At 51.2% G+C, this 24,956-nt stretch overlaps 1 protein-coding gene across 5 annotated transcripts in view; it reads left to right on the top strand.

Moving 5' to 3' along the window:
- Positions 1-24,956, top strand: part of CAMTA2 (calmodulin binding transcription activator 2) — a 63,193-nt gene that overhangs the window by 27,876 nt on the left and 10,361 nt on the right. For all 5 annotated transcript variants that reach the window (XM_053361529.1, XM_053361531.1, XM_053361532.1 and 2 more), the window contains exons 10-17: positions 507-633; positions 1,848-1,976; positions 11,568-11,731; positions 17,763-17,941; positions 18,754-18,832; positions 20,503-20,806; positions 22,464-22,819; positions 23,666-23,853. In XM_053361529.1, the coding sequence (XP_053217504.1) occupies positions 507-633; positions 1,848-1,976; positions 11,568-11,731; positions 17,763-17,941; positions 18,754-18,832; positions 20,503-20,806; positions 22,464-22,819; positions 23,666-23,853 (1,526 nt within the window). The remainder of the gene's footprint in view (positions 1-506; positions 634-1,847; positions 1,977-11,567; positions 11,732-17,762; positions 17,942-18,753; positions 18,833-20,502; positions 20,807-22,463; positions 22,820-23,665; positions 23,854-24,956) is intronic.

The raw sequence follows: 24,956 nt of genomic DNA, 5'->3' as shown, positions 1-24,956 counted from the left end.
TAAGACACGGCACAGTCTTCTATAAAAGTATGAAAAAGTTTACTCACACATCATTCTGTTCACAATAGGATCCCAGAAGGCAGACTTAGCTTAGAAAAGTAACATACACCTGGAAACTATCTCATAAGGAGACAGTCTCTTTGTCATCAAGAGAGCATCTTTGGCTAAGCAGATGTTGCTTCTTCAATGCATGTCGTCAAAAAAGAGAGAGGTGGCTGCCCTGCCCTGTGCTGTTGTCGTTACCTGCACAGGTGAGGCCACGCCCACCTCTAGTCACATGCAGAGGAAGTCTGTCCCAGCCCAGAAGGAAACAGGAAGTTTACCTGCTGGCTGGACAAACATTCCTCCCCATGTGTAACCATGTTCACTCTAGGAAGGTTGTACTTGACTGCTCTTGTGCTTCACATCCCACACGAGGGAGCAGCCAAATACAGAATAGGAACAAGTGCACAAAAACACACACCAATAACCTGTCCTCTCTGTCTCTCTCTTTTCTGTGGGAACAGGGTGGGGTCAAGGTGCTCATCACTGGCCCCTGGATAGATGAGACCAAGCCATACAGCTGCCACTTTGATCAGATCACTGTCCCTGCCTCCCTCATCCAGTCCGGGGTGCTGCGGTGCTATTGCCCAGGTACGGGACCTTGCGTCTTTTGGGGTGGGGTGAGATCCAGGACCCCCCCCTCTCTCTCTTCCTACCTGGAGCAAGGAGGTGGGCGGGTGCTTCTGATCCGTGGCTGCAGGGCTAGTCGATTTGCCTCGGGAAGAATCCTGCCGTGGTGCTGGGGGCAGCCCCCTTAGAAACCTCGGGTGCGGATGGGGAGCAGAGTCCATTGGAAGGGCCTTGGCGTCTGCTTGGCATGCAGGAGGTCTCAGGTTCGGTGCCTGATGGCCATCTCCAGAGATTACCCCCCGCCTGAAACCCTGGGGAGCTGTTGCTGCCGGCCCGTGTCAACAGTACTGAATGATAATAATAATAATTTATTATTACTACCCCGCCCATCTGGCTGGGCTTCCCCAGCCACTCTGGGTGGCTTCCAACAAAATATTAAAATACCAGAATACATCAAACATTAAAAGCTTCCCTAAAGAGGGCTGCCTTCAGATGTCTTCTGAAAGTCAGAAAGTTGTTTATTTCCTTGACGTCTGATGGGACGGCATTCCACAGTAAGGGTGCCACCACCGAGAAGGCCCTCTGCCTGGTTCCCTGTAACTTGGCTTCTCGCAGTGAGGGAACCACCAGAAGGCCCTTGGCGCTGGACCTCAGTGTCCGGGCAGAACGATGGGGTTGGAGACGCTCCTTCAGGTATACTGGGCTGAGGCCGTGAAATGGCCTGACTCATAGAATGGTACAGTCCAGCCCCCTGCAAAGCAGGGGTTGCAGCTCAAGAATCGCTGACAGATGGCCATCCAGCCTCTGCTTAAAAGCCTCCAACGAAGGAGGGAGTCTGTTCCACAGCTCTTGGCCACCGGAAAGTCCTTCCTGGCGCTCGGTCGAAATTTCCTTTCTTGCAACTTGAAGCCGTGGGTTCGAGCCCTACCCTCCAGAGCCGGAGGAGAAAACAAGCTTGCTCCATCTTCCACGGGGGCAGTCCTTGAGATATTTGACTCGCTGCAAAGCAGCTTCTTTCCTTGGAGGGCTAATGCCGTGCTTAAACCGCGCCCCCCACATCTGATGCTCAGCTCACGTGGGTGCAAATAAACCCCCCAAAAAACCTTCATATCACAGCTGTGACTGCTGCATCGTAGGGGGTTGGGATGGATGACCCCTGGGTGCCCCTTGGAAGCCTACGATTCTATAATTCTGCAACGTGAGGCCTTTTTACCTTCTTCTCTTCTGCCCCGCAGCCCACGAGGCCGGTCTGGTGCCCTTGCAAGTGGCCCACGATTCCCGCCTGGTCTCCATGTCGGTCCTTTTTGAGTATCGCGCCCGGAACTTCATGGCCTTGCGCAGCATGGATTGGCTGTCTCTGGATGGTGAGTGGTCTGCTTGGTTTATTTGCTGTGTTGATACCCCGCCCTTTTCTCCCAGCTGCTCCAAGTGTCCATTATTTAATCCGCACAACAGCCCTGAGAGGTAGGCTAGGCTCAGAAACATCGACTGGTCACCCAGGGAGCTTCGTGGACACCAAGTCAGGATTCAAACTCAGGCCTCCGCAAGATCCTGGAGTGTCTGGAGGCGGTTGGAGGATGGATGGCGGCTAACAGATTGAGGTTGAATCCTGACAAGACAGAAGTACTGTTTTGGGGGACAGGAGGCGGGCAGGTGTGGAGGATTCCCTGGTCCTGAATGGGGCAACGTGCCCCTGAAGGACCAGGTGCGCAGCCTGGGAGTCATTTTGGACTCACAGCTGTCCATGGAGGCGCAGGTCAATTCTGTGTCCAGGGCAGCTGTTTATCAGCTCCATCTGGTACGCAGGATGAGACCCTACCTGCCCGCAGACTGTCTGGCCAGAGTGGTGCATGCTCTAGTTATCTCCCGCTTAGACTACTGCAATGCACTCTATGTGGGGCTCCCTTTGAAGGTGACTCGGAAACTACAACTAATCCAGAATGCAGCAGCTAGACTGGTGACTGGGAGCGGCCGCCGAGACCACATAACACCGGTCTTGAAAGACCTACATTGGCTCCCAGTACGTTTCCGAGCACAGTTCAAAGTGTTGGTGTTGACCTTGAAAGCCCTAAACGGCCTCAAAGGCCCAGTAGACCTGAAGGAGCGTCTCCACCTCCATCATTCTGCCCGGACGCTGAGATCCAGCGCTGAGGGCCTTCTGGCGGTTCCCTCATTGCAAAGCTACAGGGAACCAGGCAGAGGGCCTTCTCGGTAGTGGCGCCCGCCCTGTGGAACGCCCTTCCAGCAGATGTCAAAGCGATTAATAACTACCTGACATTCAGAAGACATCTTAAGGCAGCCCTGTTCAGGGAAGTTTTTAACGTGTGATATTTTACTGTATCTTTGGTTTCTATGGAATCCACCCAGAGTGGCTGGGGAAACCCAGCCAGATGGGCGGGGTATAAATAATAAATTATTATTATTATTATTATTATTATTATTATTATTATTATTATTATTATCCTAGTCCTCATTTAATCCCAACAGTCCTGGGAGGCAGGTTAGGCAGTGCCTGGCCCCCAAGGTCACCTGAGTGACCGAGTGGGGGAATGTAAACCCTGGTGTGTCCCCCAAGACCTAGCCCCAGGGTAGGCAACCTAAGGCCCGGGGGCCAAATCCGGCCCAATCGCCTTCTCAATCCGGCCCACAGGCGGTCCAGGAATCAGCATGTTTTTACATGAGTAGAATGTGTCCTTTTATTTAAAATGCATCTCTGGGTTATTTGTGGGGCCTGCCTGGTGTTTTTACATGAGTAGAATGTGTGCTTTTATTTAATAATAATAATAATAATAATAATTATTATTATTATTATTATTATTATTATTATTATTATTATTATTATTAATACCCCGCCCTCCCCGGCCAGAGCTGGGCTCAGGGCATCCAGCACCAATAAAATCACAGTAAAAACATAATAGGGGTGAAAGGGGGGGGGGAGAAAAGAAGAAAACCCAATTTAAAATACAGGTTAAAATGCAATTTAAAATGCAGCCTCCTTTTAAAGTAGCTGATAAATCTAAGCACTACCCCACCCCTGGCTCTGTATCCATAGAATCATAGAATCATAGAGTTGGAAGAGACCACAAGGGCCATGGAGTCCAACCCCCTGCCATCAGAGCACTCCTGGCATATGGTTGTCAAGCCTCTGCTTAAAGACCTCCAAAGAAGGAGACTCCACCACACTCCTTGGCAGCAAATGCCACTGTCAAACAGCTCTTACTGTCAGGAAGTTCTTCCTAATGTTTAGGTGGAATCTTCTTTCTTGTAGTTTGGATCCATTGCTCCGTGTCCGCTTCTCTGGAGCAGCAGAAAACAACCTTTCTCCCTCCTCTATGTGACATCCTTTTATATATTTGAACATGGCTATCATATCACCCCTTAACCTCCTCTTCTCCAGGCTAAACATGCCCAGCTCCCTTAGCCGTTCCTCATAAGGCATCGTTTCCAGGCCTTTGACCATTCTGGTTGCCCTCCTCTGGACACGTTCCAGTTTGTCAGTGTCCTTCTTGAACTGTGGTGCCCAGAACTGGACACAGTACTCCAGGTGAGGTCTGACCAGAGCAGAATCCCACCTAGCCTTTCCCATGGGACGGGACCCAGGTGTCCTGACCCCCCTCCCTCGACTGTTAACCCTTGCATCCAACCCAGGAGCCCAGAGGTCTAGACTTGGGGGGGGGGTCCCCCAATCTCTGCTGCCCAACTGAGATCCGAATGCATTGTGGCACCTTCAGGTTTTTTTGGGGGGGGGGATGCAGTGCCTACACCTGGGGGTGGCCGAGAGGGGTGGGGGCGAGATTGTTTGTGGCTTTACTCTTGGAAAGAAAGGGAAATGCTTTGGCGTCCAAGCCTCGCCTGGGGTGTCACCTTACCGGGGATATTCCTGGCAGGCTGGTTTGTGTGCAATGGAAAATGAACGGCTGGGTTTTTTTGCGGGGGGAGGAGTTTCCATGACGGGGCAAGACAGGCCAAGAATAACACCCGGGGATGGACGGCTGGCTCTCAGCCTGCTCCTCCCCTCCGACAGAGCCCAATCCCCTTTCCCATCCTAAGAAACCAGCAAGGATTAGGGCTGGCGGAGGGGGGGGCGCACGTCCCCCAAAATCAACCACCACCGAAATGTGCCACATGTGAGCTTCCGGGTTCTGCAGAACGCTTCTCCCAGCGAAGTTTGTAAAACGTGTGCCTGGCCAGCGAGAAAGCGGGGGGGGGGGGAGAGAGAGAAATGTTGTTTTTCTCCTCTCTTTCTGAGCGTAACACTCAAAGCCGGGGGCATTGCGAGAAAAGGAAGCCCTCCTTCACACGCTGCGCGGGGTTCAGCTGCGGAACTCCCTGCCACAGGATAAAAAATGGGGAGCCCCTCTAAATATTTCTTATTTTCACAATAATTGCATTTTGGTGCAGTTGCTTTTGGAATGGAACTTCCCAGTAGGTATTCATCTAAACATAGGCTGTTTGTAGTTGTCGCTGCTGCCTCTGTTATTTTGAGTCCACTACTCTCTGAGGCCGTAAAATTTTGGAATTGTAGGGTTGGCAATGCTTCTGCAATGCAGGAATCGCAGCCTTTGCACCCCCTCGGCCCAGGGCCCTATGTGATTGAGCCACCCGCAGCACCCTAAATTCGGCGCTGACCAGAGGAAGCTTCCGAATCTCAGCTGCTGGAAACCACAGGAGGGGAGAGCAGATCTTGTGTTCGAATCCTGCTTGCGGGTTTTCTGCAATGGGCATCTGGTTGGCCATTGTGAGAGCAGAAAGCTGGACTAGATTGGCCGCTGACTTGATCCTGAAGCCATGAGACCTGCAGGCTGGGACCTGCGCATTCAGATGCTTTGTCCAAAATAATAATAATAATAATAATAATAATAATAATAATAATAATAATAATAATAATTTATTATTTATACCCCGCCCATCTGGCTGGGTTTCCCCAGCCACTCTATCTAGGCGGCTTCCAACCGAATACTAAAAACAATACAGCGTCAGACATTAAAAACTTCCCTAAACAGGGCCGCCTTCAGTTGTCTTTTGAAAGTAAAATAGTTGTTTATTGCCTTGACATCTGATGGGAGGGTGTTCCACAGGGCGGGCACCACCACCAAGAAGGCCCTCTGCCTAGTTCCCTGTAACCTCACTTCTCGCAGGGAGGGAACCGCCAGAAGGCCCTCGGAGCTGGACCTAAGTGTCCGGGCTGAACGATGGGGGTGGTACGCTCCTTCAGGTCTACTGGGCCTTTGAGGCCGTTTAGGGCTTTCAAGGTCAGCAGCAACACTTTGAATTGTGCTCGGAAACATACTGGGAGCCAATGCAGATCTCTCAGGACCGGTGTTATGTGGTCTCCCAGTCCCCAGTCTAGCTGCCGCATTCTGGATTAGTTGTAGTTTCCGGGTCACCTTCAGAGGTAGCCCCACGTAGAGCGCATGGCAGTAGTCCAAGCGAGAGATAACCAGAGCATGCACCACTCTGGCAAGACAGTCTGCAGGCAGGGAGGGTCTCATCCTGCGTACCAGATGGAGCTGACAGACAGCTGCCCTGGACACAGAATTAACCTGACTTCAAGAGAATCACAGCAGAGCCAGAGGTTACTCTTTGGTGGAAATAGTCCACAGAAGACGAGCTGTGAAGTATTCCCCCAAACACCCTCCCTGCAAAACAGCCTGGGCACTTTGAACTACAACTCCCAAGGCTCCTGCACTAGTGCTGACTGGGGGCTGGTGGGAGCCATAGTTTGAAGCATGGTTCTGCAAAACTGGCGCAGTGTCTTTGCATGCTCTTCTCTCCTGCTAAAGCCAGCAGGGAAAACGAAGGGGTATCGTTGCTCAGAGCTTAGGACACCTGCTTGGCATGCAGAAGGCCAAAGATCCGCCACCCAGCTGGCATCTGCAGGTAGGGCTGATTCCAGAACCCTGGCGAGCTCTGATATAAGTCTCTGCTCCTAACCTGAGAAAGGGCGCAAAATCTGCAGGAACATATTTGTGCGATAAACTAGCCTGCTCCTCTTTTAGGTGCCTTAACCCGCCCCACCCTGGAGAAACATCTGTGGACACCTTTGTTCCCCCCCCCAGCACCGCCACCCCCCGGGTCTAAAACTCCAGGCCCCCACTCCCATGGCCTCTTCTTGAGTTCCACGGCAGCATTTTCCGGAGTCTCCGTTTTCCATTGTTAGCGAGAGATGCCTGCCTGTCGGGTCTCGCAGATGGAGGAAAAGAACAGCTGCCCTTGCAGAAGCACCCCCCCTCACTGCCCCCCCACACAAACCGCCGCTGCCCCCTCCTCAAATTCCTTCCCTGAAACATGAGGTCGCCAACCGCTCTGCAAGCACCCAGGCTCTAATGCCACCCCGAGGGGGAGAGAGACGCCCTCATTGTCACAGCACTCGGGGGGCAGTTCTTTGGGGTGGGGGTCCAGGGGAAGGCCAGCAGTCTGCTTTTCAGCCTGTGGCAAGCTGGGGCCTCATCACGAGTCCAGGCCGGTGGTTTTGCCGGGGTAAGAAACTCAGATTTAGAAGCTAATCGCCAAACGGCACCTTAAACCACAATGGAATGTCTAGGTGCCACTTTCTGCGCCCAATGCGATTGGTTATTTTTAGTTTCAATTCTATATTTTAAAGAGCAAATCTCAAAACTCAAAATATTCCGTGGCATTTTGCCAGCCTGGTGTCCAGAGATCTCCACGTGGTCACAAAATGGACCAGTTGCAAAACGCGCCTGGCGCCTGGCTAGTTTCTAACACGGGACATTTATGACCCTGGAGGCAAAGCATTTCCTTCATCCTGGCTGGGAGCCATCGCTTGCCCTCTCCTCTTCCATGAATTGCCCAATATTCTTTTAAAGCTGCCCAGGTTGGGGCCATCTCAGCCTCCTGTCTTACCTGGCCAGGTCAGGAAAGAACAGCTTCTTTGCATAAGGTGTGTATCCTTGATTTAGCCCTGGGGCGAAAAACAACAACAGTAATAGTAATAATAATAATAATAATAATAATAATAATAATAATAATAATAATAATAATAGGGCTATGGGCGGCTACTAGCCACAACGGCCATGCTTTTCTCCCACAGACAGAGGCAGTGAATGCTTCTGAATCGCAGTTGCTAAAAACTGCAGGAGTGGAGAGCGGCTTTCGCACTCAGGTCCTGCTTGTGGGTTTCCCTTTGGGGCATCTGTTTGGCCCCTGTGAAGACAGGATGTTGAGCCCCCTTTGGCCTGATCCTGCAGGCTCTTCATATTTACCTGGGGGCAGTTATTTGCGACCTGCCTTCCAAGAGGCTAGGCGCCTTCAAAGTTTCCAGGGTGGGCCCTACTGTTTTGCTTGTCCCTTAACTTCCTGCCGAAATCCCATAGTTTTTTTATGCCCCCCCCCCCAGTGCCTGCGATTCTGCCCCTGCCCTGAAAACTATAGGCCCTTCAGAGGGCAAGAGCCGGTGGTATTTGGGGGAACAACTAATAAAGCAGAATTTTTGCCTGGATGAATCCACCACAGATGCACTATTAGGGTATCATCAACTTGTTGCAGAAGATACCCGCAAGAAAACAACAACCCTGCAGTATAGAAGGGCCCCCTAAATTTATGTTTTTGCATACGCCGCATGATTGTAATAATAATAATAATATTTTTTTATTTATACCCCGCCCTTCCCAGTTCAGGGAACCAGGGTCCGGGCGGATAACAACAAATTTAAAACACTTAATTGAGGCTACAAAAAAACCAGCATAAAATACGGTATAAAGCGTAAATAACAATAAAATCAAAAATCAATTTAGGGGGGGGAATCCATCCAATAAACAATAGATTGTAAAGAAACAAACAAGCTTCAAAGTGGTTTACCGAAAGGGTAAAACGGTAAATGGGGAAAACGAACAGCGAAAATGTAAGACTTTCGAAAAGTTAAACTACTGGTGGACCAAAAACGGATTAAAACCTGTGTGAGATTCCTAAACATCTGGGCCGGCTTTGTCTGAAGGAAAATTTGTTCAGCAGGCGTACGGGGAAGGTGTACTGCCTGGTATCAATCGGCAGGGAGTTCCCAAGTGTAGGTGCTGCCACGAGCTCAGTTGCGAGAGTATGAGGCTCCCACAATGCATTGCAGGGGGTTGGACTAGATGGCCCCTGGTAGGCCCCTTCCGACTCTACAGACAAGCACGCACAGACCAGCCTCCCATTGCCAGAGTGATGTGGGGCCTCAGCTCAAACACGGCTTTCCGACCTTGCCTTGGCCATGCTGGGCAAAGTCCACCCGCTGCCCAGCCGCCCTCCCAGGGAGAGATTTTTACATGGCCCCATCTAGGATCCCTTTGGCTTCTCCCAGAGCAAGCGAGCTGCGTGCGTTGAGATTGAGATCCTGCACTGGCCAACGCAAGAGACCAGACACCCCTCTCCTGCCTTTGAGACCAGAGGAATCGCCCCCCATTCATTCTCTGGAGAGCACAGAGGTCGGGCGACTGTCTGTTAGCTGCGGTTCCCGCATTGCGGGGGGCGGGTTGGTCTGGATGACCTTCGGAGGGTCCCTTCCACGCCTCCGACCTCCTGCCCGAAGAGTTAACTTGGCAGCAGGGCCTGCCGCGTCATGTGCAGCTAGCTACATAGCTAGCGTGAGTGCCTCAGATCTCATTAAGGGATTTCCGGGTGCCCCCCCCTTACCGCTGCTGGTGGTGGCTATTTCGGGGACGACTTGAGTCCTGTCACACTTTGCAGCCTGACCGCTGCTCTCGCTGGGCCAAGGGGGGTGGAGAGAGAGAGAGAGAGAGAGAGAGAGAGAGAGAGAGAGAGAAAGAGACTGCTTGACACCCCCCCCACACCCCCTCCCCACAGACTGACCTCCTGCCAGCTGGGCTGGGGGGCGGGACGACGAGGAGGGGGCTGCAGGGCCTGCCCTCCATGCCACCCTCGCTGTCATTGCATGCCAGGAAGTGCTGGAGGGCTCTGCTGCCTCCTCTTTCTCGCCCCACCCCGACGCGTGCCCACATTTGGGGGGTATGGTGCTAACCTGGGATTTCTCCAGAGCCTCTGGCAGAGGCGTGCGATTCCCGCTGGGAGCCGTGGGGCCCAGCGACCTGAGGGCTTGGTTCGCAGGAGAGGGGTGCGCCCCCTCTGTTTCCCTGGGCGATGGACAAAGCAGGTACACGGGATTATTATATGGGGGGGGAGAGGCTATGGGGCAGAGGGGGCTGCTGGGTCCAATGGGGCTAAGGAAGCAGGGGCGGCTTAGACAGGTTGGCATGTGGGGCAGGTCGCCTGGTGGGCCAAAGAAGGCGGCTTGTGTTCGGAAGGGTGCATTGCTAGAGCTGTAGGTTTTTGTGCCCTGTCGGGGAACCTTGAGGGCATCCAGCCTGGCTCTCGTTTTAAACCTGGGTTTCTTTTTTGGGGAGGAATTCTGTTAGATTGGGCCCTGGGGGAGGGAAGAGGAGGGTTCTGTTTGGCTGTCCCTCTGCCCCTTCTCTCCAGGTGTGATGTTTTTGTACCTTTCCTGGTTTCCAAAACGAAATGTGTGGTTTTGGAGAAGTCCGGCTGTTGTCAGCCGCCTGTCCTTCCCCGTCCACCCGACAGCCCGTCTCTTGTGACTGGCAGCCTGGGTCATTGCCCCCCCCTCTCCATGCCGCTGTCCCCCCTGTGGAGGAGATGAATGAAGTCTGTTTGTATATGTGGAGAGAGAGAAATGAATGGACTTTGGGAAAGTCTCCCTCCAGGCGCTCAGCGCGGCCAAAGGACTGTGTCACCCTTGGGGAAAAACAACCCATGGATTTATTGCACAGTTTGGAAATGCATTGGAAAAAGCATGGGATGCGTGAGAACGGGAGCCACGAAGGGGACCTCAGGGGTCATCTAGACCAACCCCTCGCTGCAACGCAGGAATCGCGGCGAAAGACGCCCCAACAGGTGGCCGTCCGACCTCTGCTTGAAAAGCTCCAGCGGTGGAGCTTCTACTTTTGTCCTGGACAGCCGAAAACCCACCAGGGGCCGGGGTCAGCAGCCTGGTTGCTCCCCTCTCCAGCCAGCCAGGAGTTGGCATATTCTGCCCTCCTTTTCCCTATCTGCCTCCTTTTTAACGGTACAGAATGAGCTCCCTCCATGCTCTGAAGGTGCCTATTGATCTGTTCCAGGCGGTCTGTTCATTCTGCGTCCCCCCCCCCCCGATTTGCTCACACAGAGGTTAGATTATACCCAGTCGCTGCTGAGCGTTCGATGGTTTGCAAGGAGGCTAATAATAATAATAATAATTTTATTCCTTATATGTTGCTCATCTGACTGGGCTGCCCCGGCCGCTTTCAACTAAAAACAAAACAAAGCACCAACGATCGGAAAAAACCTCCCTGTATATAGGGCTGCCTTCGGATGTATTCTGAAAGTCCAATCGTTGTTTCTCTGTTTGATAACGGAAGGAGCCCTCGCTGTGCATTCCTCCTGCGATGGGCTCTCCTTCCACGCAGGTTTTAAAACAGAGGTTGGGGGGCTGCCTGCCTGGGATTCTTCAGCTGTGCTTCCTGCATTGCAGCAGGGGGTTGGGATGGATGACCTTAGGGGTCCCTTGCAGTTCTTCGACAAGGGCTCCAGAGAGCTGCTTTCCTGCCCTAACAGCCAGAGAAGGGGGTTTTAGGGGCTGTGAAATCTCCATGAAGACAGCAGCCGCGTCCCTCGAACTCCTGGGTCCCAATTCCGATTCACACCACCTGCGCCCCCTTTTTTCGGAGTCTCGGCGTCTTTTGCCCATATACACAAGCCGCCTCCATCCCGCTGTTCAAGATTACAGCGTCCCTTTCCCAACCTGGGGGGGAAATCAGGCTGGCTAATCAGCCTTGAGTCGGGATTAGTTTTAAGATATCTCCCGCACCCCCCCCCCACTTTGACCTTCTTTCTCCCTCCCCATCCGCAGGGGAGCAGAGCCCGATGGGGAAGGGTCTAGATGTGGGGAGTGGGCTTCTGACCTCACCGCCCTCTCTCTCCCCCCTCCCCAAACCCCCCTCCAGATAACCAGTTCAGAATGTCCATCCTGGAGCGTCTGGAACAGATGGAGAAGCGGATGGCTGAGATGATGGCGGCGGCGGCAGCCTCTTCTTCCTCCTCTTCGTCCTCCTCCTCCTCTGCAGCCCCCGCCCAGACCCAGCAGCGAGGGGAGAAGCCCCCCAGCCAGGTGAGAGGGGGGGTGCCGAGCGCAGAGGGAGGGCAGGTGGCTAGCGGCAATTCGCTTGGGTAGCCGAGGTCTCCCAGAAGTCCCTCCCAGGCCCTAGCCCTCATTGAATCCCCACGACAAACCTGCCAGCTAGGTGAGGCTGGCCCAGGGTCGCCTGGTGATCTTCGTGGCGAGACTCGAACCCAGGTCACTCCCAGGTCGTGGCCCGACACTCAGACCATGGTGAGCCTCTGCCCTTCTGCTGCCCCTAAGACACTTTCCCCACCTTTGCAGAGCTCAAGGCAATTTCCAAACCGAGTGATTAATTTGGGGGGGGGGGGTTGTTGATAAATCCAACTGATGCCTTTCAAAGCCTGGGCTTGCCGTGGGCCCTAAATATGCTTGTGGGGCCCCTATGCAAAATCTGTGGGTTGGACAGGGCTTTCTTTCCACCTGCCCACCCAGCCGCACAGAAAAACAGAACTGTGGTGCTGGAAGGGACCCCTGGGGGTCATCCAGCCCAACCCCTCTTCTCAGGACGGCCAGCACCCTTATAGCATTGTGGAGTTGGAAAGGGAGCCCTTCGGCTTTCTTGAACCTGCTCCCGCCCCCCCTTCTGTTTCACAGCTGCGGTTCCCGTAATTGCAGGGGTTGAACTAGATGACCGCCAGGGGTCCCTCCCAAAAGGATTTTATGATTCTTTGTGGCTGAGGCGAACGCGCCCAGCTGCTGCCTCACTTCTGTGCCCTTCGCCACCTTTCCCCCTCCTCCAGCCACTTCTGGGTCTACGCAGGCCATGATCCCCTCCCAAATTCTGCGGAGTTCCAGCTCCCAAGCTGTTTTTTAACTCTCTCTGCTTTTAAATTGTCTTTTTAAAAGTGCTTTTTTGTGGGGTATGGTTTTCAAATCTTTTTAATGTAGTAACCAGCTTTGATGCGCTTTGCAATTTAGTAGTGCGTAAATGCTTTTTATAAAGGAAAGAAAAAATAAAGAGTGTTTATCACTCACAGCTCACAGTCTCCTCACAGCTCCCAGCACCCTCAACAAAGCTGAGCTCCCAGAATCCTCTGGGGGGACGCCATGACGGTTTAAAGTGGTATCATAGCGCTTTCAAAGTGTGGTGTAAATGTGGCCTTACAGGCCAGGGAGTAGAGTTTTGTTGCAAGGGACTGTGCAGCGCTTCCCTTCAAAATGGGGCGAGCCGGTCCTGCAGGATCTTGACCCCACCCTGCTCCCTGCCCCACTGCTCATGCCACTGACCTCTGCCCCAGAGGGCACCCCTGGTCCCAGAAGGACAGATAAAAGAAGGTCCTTCTTCATTCAGGGCATAGTTAACCTGCGGAACTCTCTGCCACAGTGATAGCCACCAACCCAGATGGCTTTGAAAAGGGGATTGGACCAATTTGTGGGGCAGGATAAGGCACTTGAAGGCTTCCAGCCATGATGGCGATGCTCTCTGCCTCCACGGCTGGGAATCGCAGGAGGGGAGAGTTGCTCTTGTGTTCGAATCCTGCTCACTGGTTTCCCATAACGTACCAAGAAAAAAGCACACCAAGAGCTCCGGCCGATGTAAGTTTCAATAGTGGGAGTGGTCGCTCCTCGCAAATCAATAGTCAATTGTAAGAAAAACTAATTCATTGACAGGGCGCTGTTTCGATGTATTCACCTTCGTCAGTGAATTTTTAAGGGGTCGTGTAAGTTTGAAGAATTTGTATAAATATATCCTGTTATTTTCTGTGTTTCTCAGAGATGACAACTAAGTGTGCGTAGATCAACGTGTATCTTGAGCTTTTCTATTTATACAATTGACTATTGATTTGCGAGTAGGGACCACTACCACTATTGAAACTTATATCGGCCAGAGTTCTTGGTGCGCTTTTTTCTTGGTATATTTAATAACAAGATCTCCAACTTATTTATAACGTTGGTTTCCTATAAAGGGCATCTGTTTGGCCCCTGTGAGGACAGCATCCTGGACCAGGTGGGTCGTCGTTGGCCGGATCCTGCAGCCAGGCTCTTCTGCTGCCCTTAAGGAACCTCCAGCTCCATCGGCAGTCTATCTTGATTCCTAGGTTACCAGGGGTTATTTTGCCCCTGGGAGAGGCTAATGGCTAAATGGGACATGGGCTGGATCCGGCCAAGCTCTCCATATGTCCTTAACGATGGTGTGTTTCTTTAAAATTTAAATTCTTTATGGATTAAAAATTCACATACCTATACAAACGTTATATGCTATCTCTTTACATATGAAGAAAAAGAAAATTACGTAGAGAAATAGAAAATTTCCAAAGGAACCAAAAAGAGGGGGAAAAATAACAATACAGGTGAAACTCAAAAAATTAGAATATCGTGGGAAAGTTCATTTATTTCAGTAATTCAATTTAAAAGGTGAAACTAATATTTGAGATAGACTCATGACACGCAAAGCGAGAAATGTCAAGCCTTTATTTGTTATAACTGTGACGATCATGGCGTACAGCTGATGAATCTGAGAGATTTGGGTGGGTAGTTTTTATAAAAAGACGCCCCCCCCAAAAAAACAGTTTAAAACTGAGGACAGCCAGAGGACGCTTGCAGCTCGCAGTCATGCCCCTTGGACATTTTGGGGTGGGGTGGGGGGGCCAGCCTGGGTTTTGCGCTCCCCCCCCCTCGATCTTGCATCCTTTTCTCTCTGGCGGACAACGCGCCTAAATTTAGCCCCTTCTCTGGCGTCAGCGCTCAGGTTTCAGTGGGATTGGCACCTAGGTGGCCGGCTGGGCTATTCTTGGCTCACTTGGGGCGGAAAGATAAGGCCCAGGCATCGTCTGTCCGTCTGTGGGGATTAGGGATGGGTTTGGGGGGTGGAGAGAATGGACTGGGAATTCTTTCCATTGAGATCAGCAGCCGGTGGGGTATAAATGCTGTTGTCTCAAGTACTTGGCTCCTGGTGTGTGTGTGTGTGTGTGTGTGTACGGGCTCCTGGATACCCCATAAGGGGAAAAGGGCAGATTTATTTTGTTTACAACACCGTCCCCACTTCCAGTGGCAGGGAGTTCCACTGGCTATGCCCCCTTCCTTTCATCTGTCCCGAATCTTCCTACATTCAGCTTCATTGCATTTCCACCCGTTCTGGGGTGCTGAGAGATTTCTCTATCCAGTCTCCGCATGCCGGGCATAATTTTACAAACTTTCATCATGTCGCCTCTTATTCACCTTCTCTCTAAACTAAAAAACGCCCCCAACGCTTCGTAAGTGAGTCGCTCCCATCCCCTTGAATATTCCGGTTGTTCGTCCCTGAACCTTTTCCAAATCTTAATTCTGTTCCAAATCTTAATTCTGTTAATTTCTCAATTTCCTCCTTTCCTATTGGATATAGATTTCTTTCTAATAATTTGGTTTTGTTAATATTCAATTTAAATCCAGAAACCTTTCCATATTCTTGAATATTTTCCAGCACTTTAGTAAAACTCTCTTTCGGATCCTTAGTTGTTATAATAAGATTGTCCGCAAACGCCCTCAGTTTATAACTGCTACTTCCCAGCTTTATCCCTTTAATATTTTCCCCCTCTCTGATTTGTTTATTTAGTTTAAGATCAATATTAACGGAGAGAGCGGACAGCCCTGTCTCGTCTCCTTGTTAATTTCGCTTTCCTGAGTTATATTCCCATTTATTATAATTTTAGCTTTTCGTTTGGTATATCTCTCTCTTGAATACCTTTACAATATTCATCTCCAAATTCCATCTCTTGCGACTTACCCTTCATAAACTTCCAGGATACATCGTCAAAGGCTTTCTCTGCGTCCACTGCACTGCCATTAAAACGGCTGGCTTATCTATTCTTAAACCCAGGTATTCCAGCCTTTTCCAAATCTATTATAACGCAGACGGTGAGAACAGAGCCTGCCAGATGTCAAACAACTACCAGACTTTTAGAGGACATCTGAAGGCAGCCCTGTTTAGGGAAGCTTTTAATGTTCGATGTATTACAGTATTTTAATATTTTGTTGGAAGCCGCCCAGAGTGGCTGGGGAAGCCCAGCCAGATGGGCGGGGTATGAATAACAAATTATTATTATTATTATTATTATTATTATTATTATTATTAGCCCAGCCAGATGTGCAGGGTATAAATAAATTATATTATTATTATTATTATTATTATTATTATTATTATTAGGCTGGCACCCAGGGCAGGAATTTGTCCAAAAGACCCCCCCACACACATACCTCTCCGTTTCACGAGCTCCAGAGGGTTTCACCTCTTTCTCCCCTCCCAGCCCAGAAAATCCCCAAATGCACTGCAAGCGGGGTGCGGGGTTGGACTAGATGACCACTGAGGGTCCCTTCAGTTCTCTGGTGGGCAGACCTCAGAAGGGCTTTTGCCCTCTGGCGGAGGGGGGAGGCTGGTTCCCTGTGGTTTGCGGCTGGGGAGGGCCAGACTCTCCCCACCCCACACCTGCCGGGGCGCCCTGACCCAGAGCGCGCCGGAGCGATTCTTCGAGCACCTCGACTTGGGTTTCCCCTGGCTGGCGTCCACGCTGGCATCCCGGCCTCGTGGGCGGCCCCCTTCTCCCACCCCCCCAGCCCAGCAGGCTTTGCACCCAAGGCCTCCCTCCTGGCGATAATTTGGGGGCTCTCGCGCCCTTTGCAGCTGAGCCTGCCCCCCAGCCGAAAAATTTCCCCTTGACGGATGGGGGTCCGGGCTCTTGCCCCCACAAATGGGGTTTCCGGGGGTCTCGTGGCTCCTCTCTCCTTGTGGGGTTCCTGTAATTGGCAGTGCCATGCCTGGGGGAGGAGAGCCGGGGTTGCGGGGGGGGGGGGAGAAAACAAACCTAAGGAAATTTGATGCTGGAGCAGCTGCCTCTCTGACATTTCATTGTGGATTTGTGACTGAGAACCTCTGTGGCCAGCCATGCCTTTGAAGCGCCGCCTGGGACTCCCAGCAAGGGCAAGAAAAGCACCTGTCAGGCGGACTCTGAAACACTCAGGGCGGGCCTTCGCCAACCGGGCGCCCACCGAACTACAATTCCCATCAGCCCCCGGCCAGGACGGCCGTGCTCCCCAAGTCTGGAGCACGATGATGGTTGCAGAGAGCCTCGCCTTGGGGTTGGAAACCCACATCCCTCCAGATGTTAAGATCCAGCTGGATCTTCTCCTCTTTTGATTTTCTATTCCTCTTTTGATTTTTTTTTACTTTGTATCTTTGTTATCTCTTTATTTCCTTTTCCTCTTTTTTGTTCCTTTAGAAATTTCCTATTCTCTTTCCCCCCCCCAAAAAAAAATTTATTAGTTTTCACAATATTATAAACAAACAAACAAACACACAAGACAAACAAACAAGAATCATAGCCTTATTGAAAATTACAGTTATTAACTTTAAGTGGCTTCCTCGCTTCCCCTTGGTTGAATTTCATTGCATGTCCTTTTAACGGTTTCCCAAATCCCAATTTTTACGAAACATTAACATCCTTAGATCTTCACCTTATGGAATTAAACATATTAATTCATCACTTAACATAAATAAAATCCTTAGCCCATTAAGTATCTTCAAGCTATTTTCAGTTAGTTTAACTTAGCAAATTTAACTAAATAATCATTAAATTTAATCCACTCTTCCTGATACTCCTCCTCTTTCTGGTCACAGACTCTTCCGGTCAGGTTGGCTAGCTCCAAAAAATCCATCATCTTCATCTGCCATTCTTCTATTATTGGTAATTCTTGGGTTTTCCACTTTTTAGCTAACAAAATACGAGCAGCAGTTGTGGCATACAAAAATAATTTAACATCTTTCTTGGGCAATTCCAAACCTGTTATTCCAAGAAGAAAGGCCTCTGGTTTAGAAATTTCCTATTCTCTACGTAATTTTCTTTTCCCTCATAGGTAAAGAGATAGCATTTGTATAGATGTGTAAACTTTTAATCAATAAAGCATTTAAAAAATAAAGGTCCAGCTGTGCCGATGGGATTTGTAGTCCAAAAACAGCTGCTTGGTTCTGGGGGGCGGCAGAGAACGGCACCCCAGTTCTCGCCGATGCCCCATTCTCCTGACCGACCTCCTCCTCCTCCCCACCCAGGCTGCCTTGGACTCCTTCGAAGACCGGATCGTGGCCCTTTGCGAGAAGATGATGTCTCAGTCCTGCTGGCTGCGCTCGGAGACCCTCGTCCACCACGTCAGCTTCCGGGGGATGACCCTCCTCCACTTGGCTGCCGCCCAAGGGTACACCCGCCTCATCGAGACCCTCATCAAGTGGCGGTGAGTCGCCCCGGCCCCCGTGAGAGTGCTGCCGCTTCCTGGCAACTCAGCACTTCAAGCACTATTTTTAGGTGCTCTCTTTTCACTCCCAGCTTCCCAGAAAGTCTGTGAGTTTCAACCCCTGGCTGGGCCACCAGTTTCATGGCAGTGTGGCGCAGTGGTTAGAGTGCAGGGCTGGGATTAGTGTGTTGAAATGAGGCAGTTGAGGGCAGCAAGCCAACCAGAGATCAGCAACCTGGATTCAGGAGCATTTGCTTCCTCCAACTTCTGAGCATTGTGGCTGGTCGCCTTCGATAGCCCTTGAATTGGTTTGTCCAATTCTCCTGCAGCAAGGAGTTCCGCAGTTGGACTGCGCACTGAGCGAATAAGTCCTCCCTTTGGTCTGCCTTTAATCCCCTAACTCTCAGCTTCACTGGATGCCCTCGAGTCGTTCCATCCCTTCCATCATTCAGATGGGCAGGGTACAATTATTATTAGTAGTAGTAGTAGTATTATTATTATTATTATTATTATTATTATTATTATTATTTCATCTATGTTGCTTCCTTACGTTACTAGCCGAGAGCAGCTTCCTAGTCCTGTGCTCAGTTCAGGGTGTTGAAAGAGTAGCCTAGATTCTTCCCTCTGCTTTTTTTGAGAGCCAGCTGTTCTCGTGGCCTTCTTGTGGCAATGAGTTCCACGTGCCAATGGCGTTGTTGCATGCAGAAGCACTTTCTTTGCCAGCGCAGTTCACGGGGACTGGAAGCGAGGCTGTTGCTGGCCTGACACCCCCCTGCTCCCTCCCGGAGCCTGACCCGATTCCTTCCCCTCAGGAACCTCAACGCCCAGAGCCTTGACCTGGAGCAGGAAGTGGACCCCCTCAACGTGGACCATTTCTCCTGCACCCCCCTGGTGAGTTGACCCTTGAGAGCAGAGCGGGGTGGGGGGCTCAAGCAGCATGCACCTGAAGACACCCACTCACCCTGGAAAACAACATCTCTGCATTCCCACTTCTCATGGAATCAAAAAGTTGGAAGGGACCACCAAAGGTCATCTAGCCCAACCCGCTGTGACGCATCACCTGTTCCAGATGCGAAATCTCACTTAAGGCCTTTCCTCCCTCGCCATCTCCCCACGGCCTTCCTGTGGCTGGAGCGCAGGGGGTGCAGGTGGAGTTTGGGGTCCACAGGAATGTGTTTTTTATTCTTACCATTGAAATAACACATGAAAGGTGGGGTTTTTTAAAGTGAAATAACTGTGAATTATCATTATCATCATCATTATTAAAATACAAGACACAAAAAGGGGTGGGGTTTTTTTAGTGAAATAACAGCTTTTGTTATCATTTAAATATAACATGTTAAAAGTGGTTTGTTTTTTTAATGAAAAAGGATAAAAAGAAAGAGAATAGATACTACAGAGATGTCCAATCGGTTGATCGCGGGGTGTCCCTGGTCGATCCCTGATCGATGCCCCCCTAAAAAGCTCAACAACTTTGGGTGATCCAATGGGTAGATCACTGCTAGTGATGTACGCAGTTTTTTTATAGTGGGAGTAGATCACAGTCTCTTGAAAGTTGGACATCCCTGGTATAGTATAGTATATCACTATAACAATTGCTAACAATTACAATTTTCAACCTGCCGTGTTTTGCGTAAATGAGTTCCAAATTTATAACGAAATTTGCCCATGCCGAGGTTACACCTGTAAGCAATTCGCTCACAGGTGGGTCTCGATTTTGCATAGCCGTCAACGTTTCCCTTTTTTTAAAGGGAAATTCCCTTATTCCGAATAGGGTTCCTTGCGAGAAAAAGGAAAAGTTGACAGCTATGGATTTGGGCCAAGTCAGCAAGGACTAACTCTCTGCTCCCGCTAAGAGCCGCTGCCCAGTTCCTGCCCCGTGTGCTTTCCTCCAAGAGGACCAGGAACTTGCTTTTTGAAACCAATGACAGCTCTGCTGCGTGGGGCGTCTGCCCTCTTTTTTTTTTTTTTAAATAGATTTTCCACAATAATAACAAAAATCACAAAGCAGAATGACACACGAAAACAGAAAAAAGAAAAATACATCAATGAACGAAAGAGGGGGAAAGGAACAATAAACAGATAAACAATAACAACAAAATTATTTCTTTACAAATCCAACCTTTTAAACATCTTGGTTGACTTCCCCTAGTCCCTCCCTTCTGAGTTTCCTTGTAGTTGAAATTAACAGCTTTCCAATATCATGATTGAACTAAAACAATTTCCAATTATAGCCCATCTTATTGACATTTCTTAATATTCTAAATCCCATTTATTTAATTATAACTTAGTTCAATCCCAGGCCTAGTAATTTCTAATTTTTTTATATTACAACATTTATTCAAATAGTCCTTAAATTTCCTCCAATCTTCTTGAAACTCCTCTTCTTTCTGGCCGCGGATTCTTCCAGTCAGGTCAGCTAGCTCCGAAAAGTCCATCCTCTACATCTGTGCCCCTGCCCCCTTGTGTGCCAACTAATGCCACCCCCTGCATGCAATTTGCACCCGCGCTCACCCTCTTAATTCCACCCCATATTTTTTCCCCCACCTCTCTTCCGCTAGATGTGGGCCTGCGCCCTGGGCCACCTAGAAGCCGCCCAGCTCCTCTACCGGTGGAACAGCCATGCCCTCGCCATCCCTGACTCCTTAGGCCGCCTCCCGCTCACCGTGGCTCGCTCCCGGGGCCACGTCAAGCTGGCCACGTGCTTGGAAGAATTGCAGCGCCAGGAGGAGCGCCTGGAACCACAGCCGGCCACGGAGCCGCTCCTGGACGTCTCCGGGGGTCCCGCGAAGGCCGGCAGTTGCCCACGCAGGCTGGCAGAAGCCCTGCACATCCCCTCCCCACTCTCGGCCAGTCCAGACACAGGTAAGCGCAGGGGCCGGCGGCCCCGTTTTTTAGGAAAAACTACGTTGCACATTCAGTGGCATCCACCTGGGCTGAAAAAAGGCTTCTGCCGCCTTAGGGGGCTTTTGGGTTTAGAGCAGTGTTTCCCAAGGTGGGACGTAGGTGGCGCTTTGAGTTAAACCACAGAGCCTAGGACTTGCCGATCGGAAGGTCAGTGGTTCAAATCCCCACGACGGGGTGAGCTCCCGTTGCTCGGTCCCTGCTCCTGCCAACCTAGCAGCTCGAAAGCATGTCAAAGTGCAAGTAGATAAATAGGTACCGCTCCGGCGTGAAGGTAAACGGCGTTTCCATGCGCTGCTCTGGTTCGCCAGAAGCGGCTTAGTCCTGCTGGCCACATGACCCGGAAGCTGTACGCCGGCTCCCTCGGCCAATAAAGTGAGATGAGCGCCGCAACCCCAGAGTCGGTCACGACTGGACCTAGTGGTCAGGGGTCCCTTTACCTTTAGTGTTTTCCAAACTTGGGTTTCTGGCTGTTTTTTGGACTACAACTCCCATCATCCCTAGCTAGCAAGACCGGTGGTCAGGGATGATGGGAGTTGCAGTCCCAAAACAGCCAGAGTCCCAAGTTTGGGAAGCACTGGTTTAAAGGGAAAGCAAATAAAGGGGGAACAGGAGAGGGGATTTTAAAACATATGCCTGGCTTGGATGGAAAGAAGTTTTCTTCCCTCTCTCCCTTGGAAATCCAAGGGAAGCTGAATGTTGGGAGATAATATAGAAACCTAGAACTGGATAGTACATTGGCTCCCAGGACGTCTCCAAGCACAATTCAAAGTGTTGGTGCTGACCTTGAAAGCCCTAAAAGGCCTCAAAGGCCCAGGATACCTGAAGGAGCGTCTCCACCCCCATCGTCCAGCCTGGACACTGAGGTCCAGCTCCGAGGGCCTTCTGGCGGTTCCCTCCCTGCGAGAAGCCAAGTTACAGGGGACCAGGCACAGGGCCTTCTCGGTAGTGGCATCCACCCTGTGGAATGCCCTCCCAGCAGATGTCAAGGAAATAAACAACTTTCTGACTTTCAGAAAGCATCTGAAGGCAGCCCTGTTCAGGGACGTGTTTCATGTTTGATGCATTATTGTGCTTTTTATATTCTGCTGGGAGCCGCCCAGAGAGGCTGGGGAAACCTAGCCAGATGGGTGGAGTATAAATCATCAATTATTATTATTGTTGTTGTTGTTGTTGTTGTTGTTGTTGTTTATTGTTATTGGAAGGGAACCCGAGGGTCATGTAGTCCAACCCCCTGCGACGCAGGGATTCGGGGCAGATTTATTTGTCTTATTTCATCAAAGTTGCACCCAGTTTGATTTTATTCTTTTAAAAAAATTGCAACGCCTCAAGGCAGCTTATGAAAAAAGATGAAACCGTAGAGCTACTGGGAAGAAAAAGGAAGAGCGGAAAGTTAAAGTGGGGGAAATGGCAGGCCCAACGCAGATTGAGACTCCCGCCTGTGGATCAGAACCAATGGACCACGTGGTCCTCCGTGTTCCCATGGTGGCCAAGCAGTTGCCTCCGTGGGGAACCCAGCAGGCAGGATTCGAACACAAGAGCCGCCCTCTTCCTCTCTGTGGGGCCTGGGAGCCAGGTTGGCAAGACCCTTCTCTCACGCCTCCCCTTCCTTCCGCAGGGCTGAGCACCGCCAGCGGGGTCTCGTCCCCCTCCGAACTCTCCGAGGGCTCCGTCTCCATCACCTCGGCCTACTCCAGCGGATCGGCGCTGCGGGAATCCCCCGCTTACAGCCCCGAAGCCGAGGGCGCCATGGACGTCTGCCAGGCCCCCGTCCCCGAAAGCATCGCCGGCTGGTACCTGCGGGAGAGCCCCAGCCCGGCCCACGCCCTGCCCCACGCCGCCCCCTTCTTCATGGACTACGACGAGGTGGGGGCCCACGCAGGAGCCCCCGAACCAGACCTGGAGCCGGAGCTGCTGGGATACGGCGAGAACGCCGAGAACGAGGAGTACCTGCCGGCCACGGACGTCCTGCAGGTGCACACCTTGGAACCGTAGAGCAGGGAGGGGGTTCCCCAAAGGTCATCCAGCCGATCCACCACCCCCCCCCGGCCACGCAGAAATCACAGCCGTCCACCCTCGGCTTTAAAAACCCCAACCTTCTGTTTATTATTACGATGGTTCTTTGGAGTCCACCGCCTTCTGTGGCCTTAAAATCATAGCAGTCTCGGGTTGGAAGGTACCTCCAAAGGTCATCCAGTCCAACCCCGCTTGCGATACAGGAATTTCAGCCAAGTGATTCCTAGCAGATGGCCATCCTGCTTTAAAAATACCCGGACCTGCCTCCTTCTGAGGTCATCCGTTCCACCATCGAACACTCAACTGCTCAGGGTCCAGGGTCCTTGTCTCTTCTCGTCAGAGAGGCAGTGGTGGTGTAGTGGTTAGCGTCGGGCTAGGACCTGGGTTCAAATCCTCCCCTCTGCCACAAAGCTCGCTGGGGTGACCTCGGGGGCCAATCACTGCCTCTTGGCTGGCCTCGCAGGGTTGTTGTGGAGATTCACTGAGGACTAGGGAGAGACCAGGGTTCAAATCCCCCCCTACACAACTCGGTGGCCGTGAATCTCACTGGGTGCGGCACACTGCCTCTCTCAGGCTAACCTAGAATTGGGAGCGACCCCCAAAGTCATCTAGTCCAACCCCCGGCAGTGCAGGAATACGACCTTCGCAGGGTCTTTGTGGCGGGGATGAAATGAAGAAGGGGAGAATAATTCTCATGCCGCTTTGAGTTGCTTGGAGAAAATAATGGGATAGGGATGCAGTAAATGTACCACCACGGGGACCCTGGCACCAACGGCCTCTTTCTCTTCTCCGGCCCCCGGCCAGGTGGACATGATCACTTTGGCCAAGCAGATCATCGAGGCGACGCCCGAGCGCATCAAGCAGGAGGACTTCAGCTCCTCCGAGGCGCCCCTCCGAGAGCACCCGGGGAACCTGGGGCTGAACGAGACCATGGGCTGGCTCGCCAGCTACCTGGAGAACGTGGACCAGCTGCCCAACTTCTCCCAGCGAAGGTAAGCGTCTCCCTTCCTCCTAGGCGGGTGGGCACGGCGGGCTTCTCCTCTCCCCGGCATTGCAGATCCCCCACCTTCATGCGAGAAGTCAAAGAATCAGAGAATTGTGGAGTGGAGAGGGGTCCCCCAGAGGTTCTCTAGTCCAACCCCCTGCAGTGCAGGGATTGCAGCTGAAGAATCCCTGACCAATGGGCACCCAAACTCCGTTTATAAACCTCCAGCGAAGGAGAGCCCACCGCGTTCTTCCAAGGGAGTCCGTTCCCCTGTCGAACAGCTTTTAAAGACCTTTGTGGCTTAGGGACCTCGTATTTACAGGACCTCCTCTCCTAGTCTGCCCTGCAGAGGACCTTAAGGTCCATGAAGAACCATAGTTTAGAGGCCCTAAGGAAGTCAGACTATCCTCCACCAGGACCAGGGCCTTCTCAGTGGTGGCTCCGACCTGGTGGAATGCTCTGTCCCAGGAGACCATGGCCCTGCAGGATTTAACCTCCTTCCGCAGGGCCTGTAAGGCAGAGCTATTCCTCCTGACCTTTAATTTGAATTCAGCCTGATCTCTTATTTCCCTTCCCTCACCCGCTCTGAGACCTCACAGCTAATTCTCCCCTGGCCTCCTCGCTGGCCCAAGTAGGACCAATTCAGCCAGCCCTGGGGATTATCTAATGTTTATTAGATGGATTTCCCCTAAATTGATTTCTGAACTTTGAATTTTATTGTTATTCATGTTTTTATACTGTATTTTATGCTGCTTTTATAATTGTTTTAAATTTGTTGTTAGCCGCCCTGAGCCCAGTTTTTGAACTGGGAAGGGCGGGGTATAAATAAAAAATTTTTATTATTATTATTTTTCCATCAGAAAGTCCTTCCTTGCATTTAGCTCTAATTCCCTCCAACTTTCCTCATTCAATTCAGCGCGTCACTGCTACGCATTTCCTTCTGTGCAAGTGCAACGTTTATTAGAGGAAACACACAAAACAGCAGTATTTTAAACATCTTTGAATTTATGTACAGTGGTAGCTCGGTTTACAAACTTAATTCATTCCGGAAGTCCATTCTTAAACCGAAACCGTTCTTAAACCAAGGCGCGCCTTCCCTAGCGAGGCCTC

This window comes from Podarcis raffonei, chromosome 13 (assembly GCF_027172205.1).
Source record: "Podarcis raffonei isolate rPodRaf1 chromosome 13, rPodRaf1.pri, whole genome shotgun sequence".
NCBI lineage: Eukaryota > Metazoa > Chordata > Lepidosauria > Squamata > Lacertidae > Podarcis > Podarcis raffonei.
Note: the sequence above shows the minus strand (reverse complement) of the source record. Positions and strands in the feature narration are given on the sequence as shown.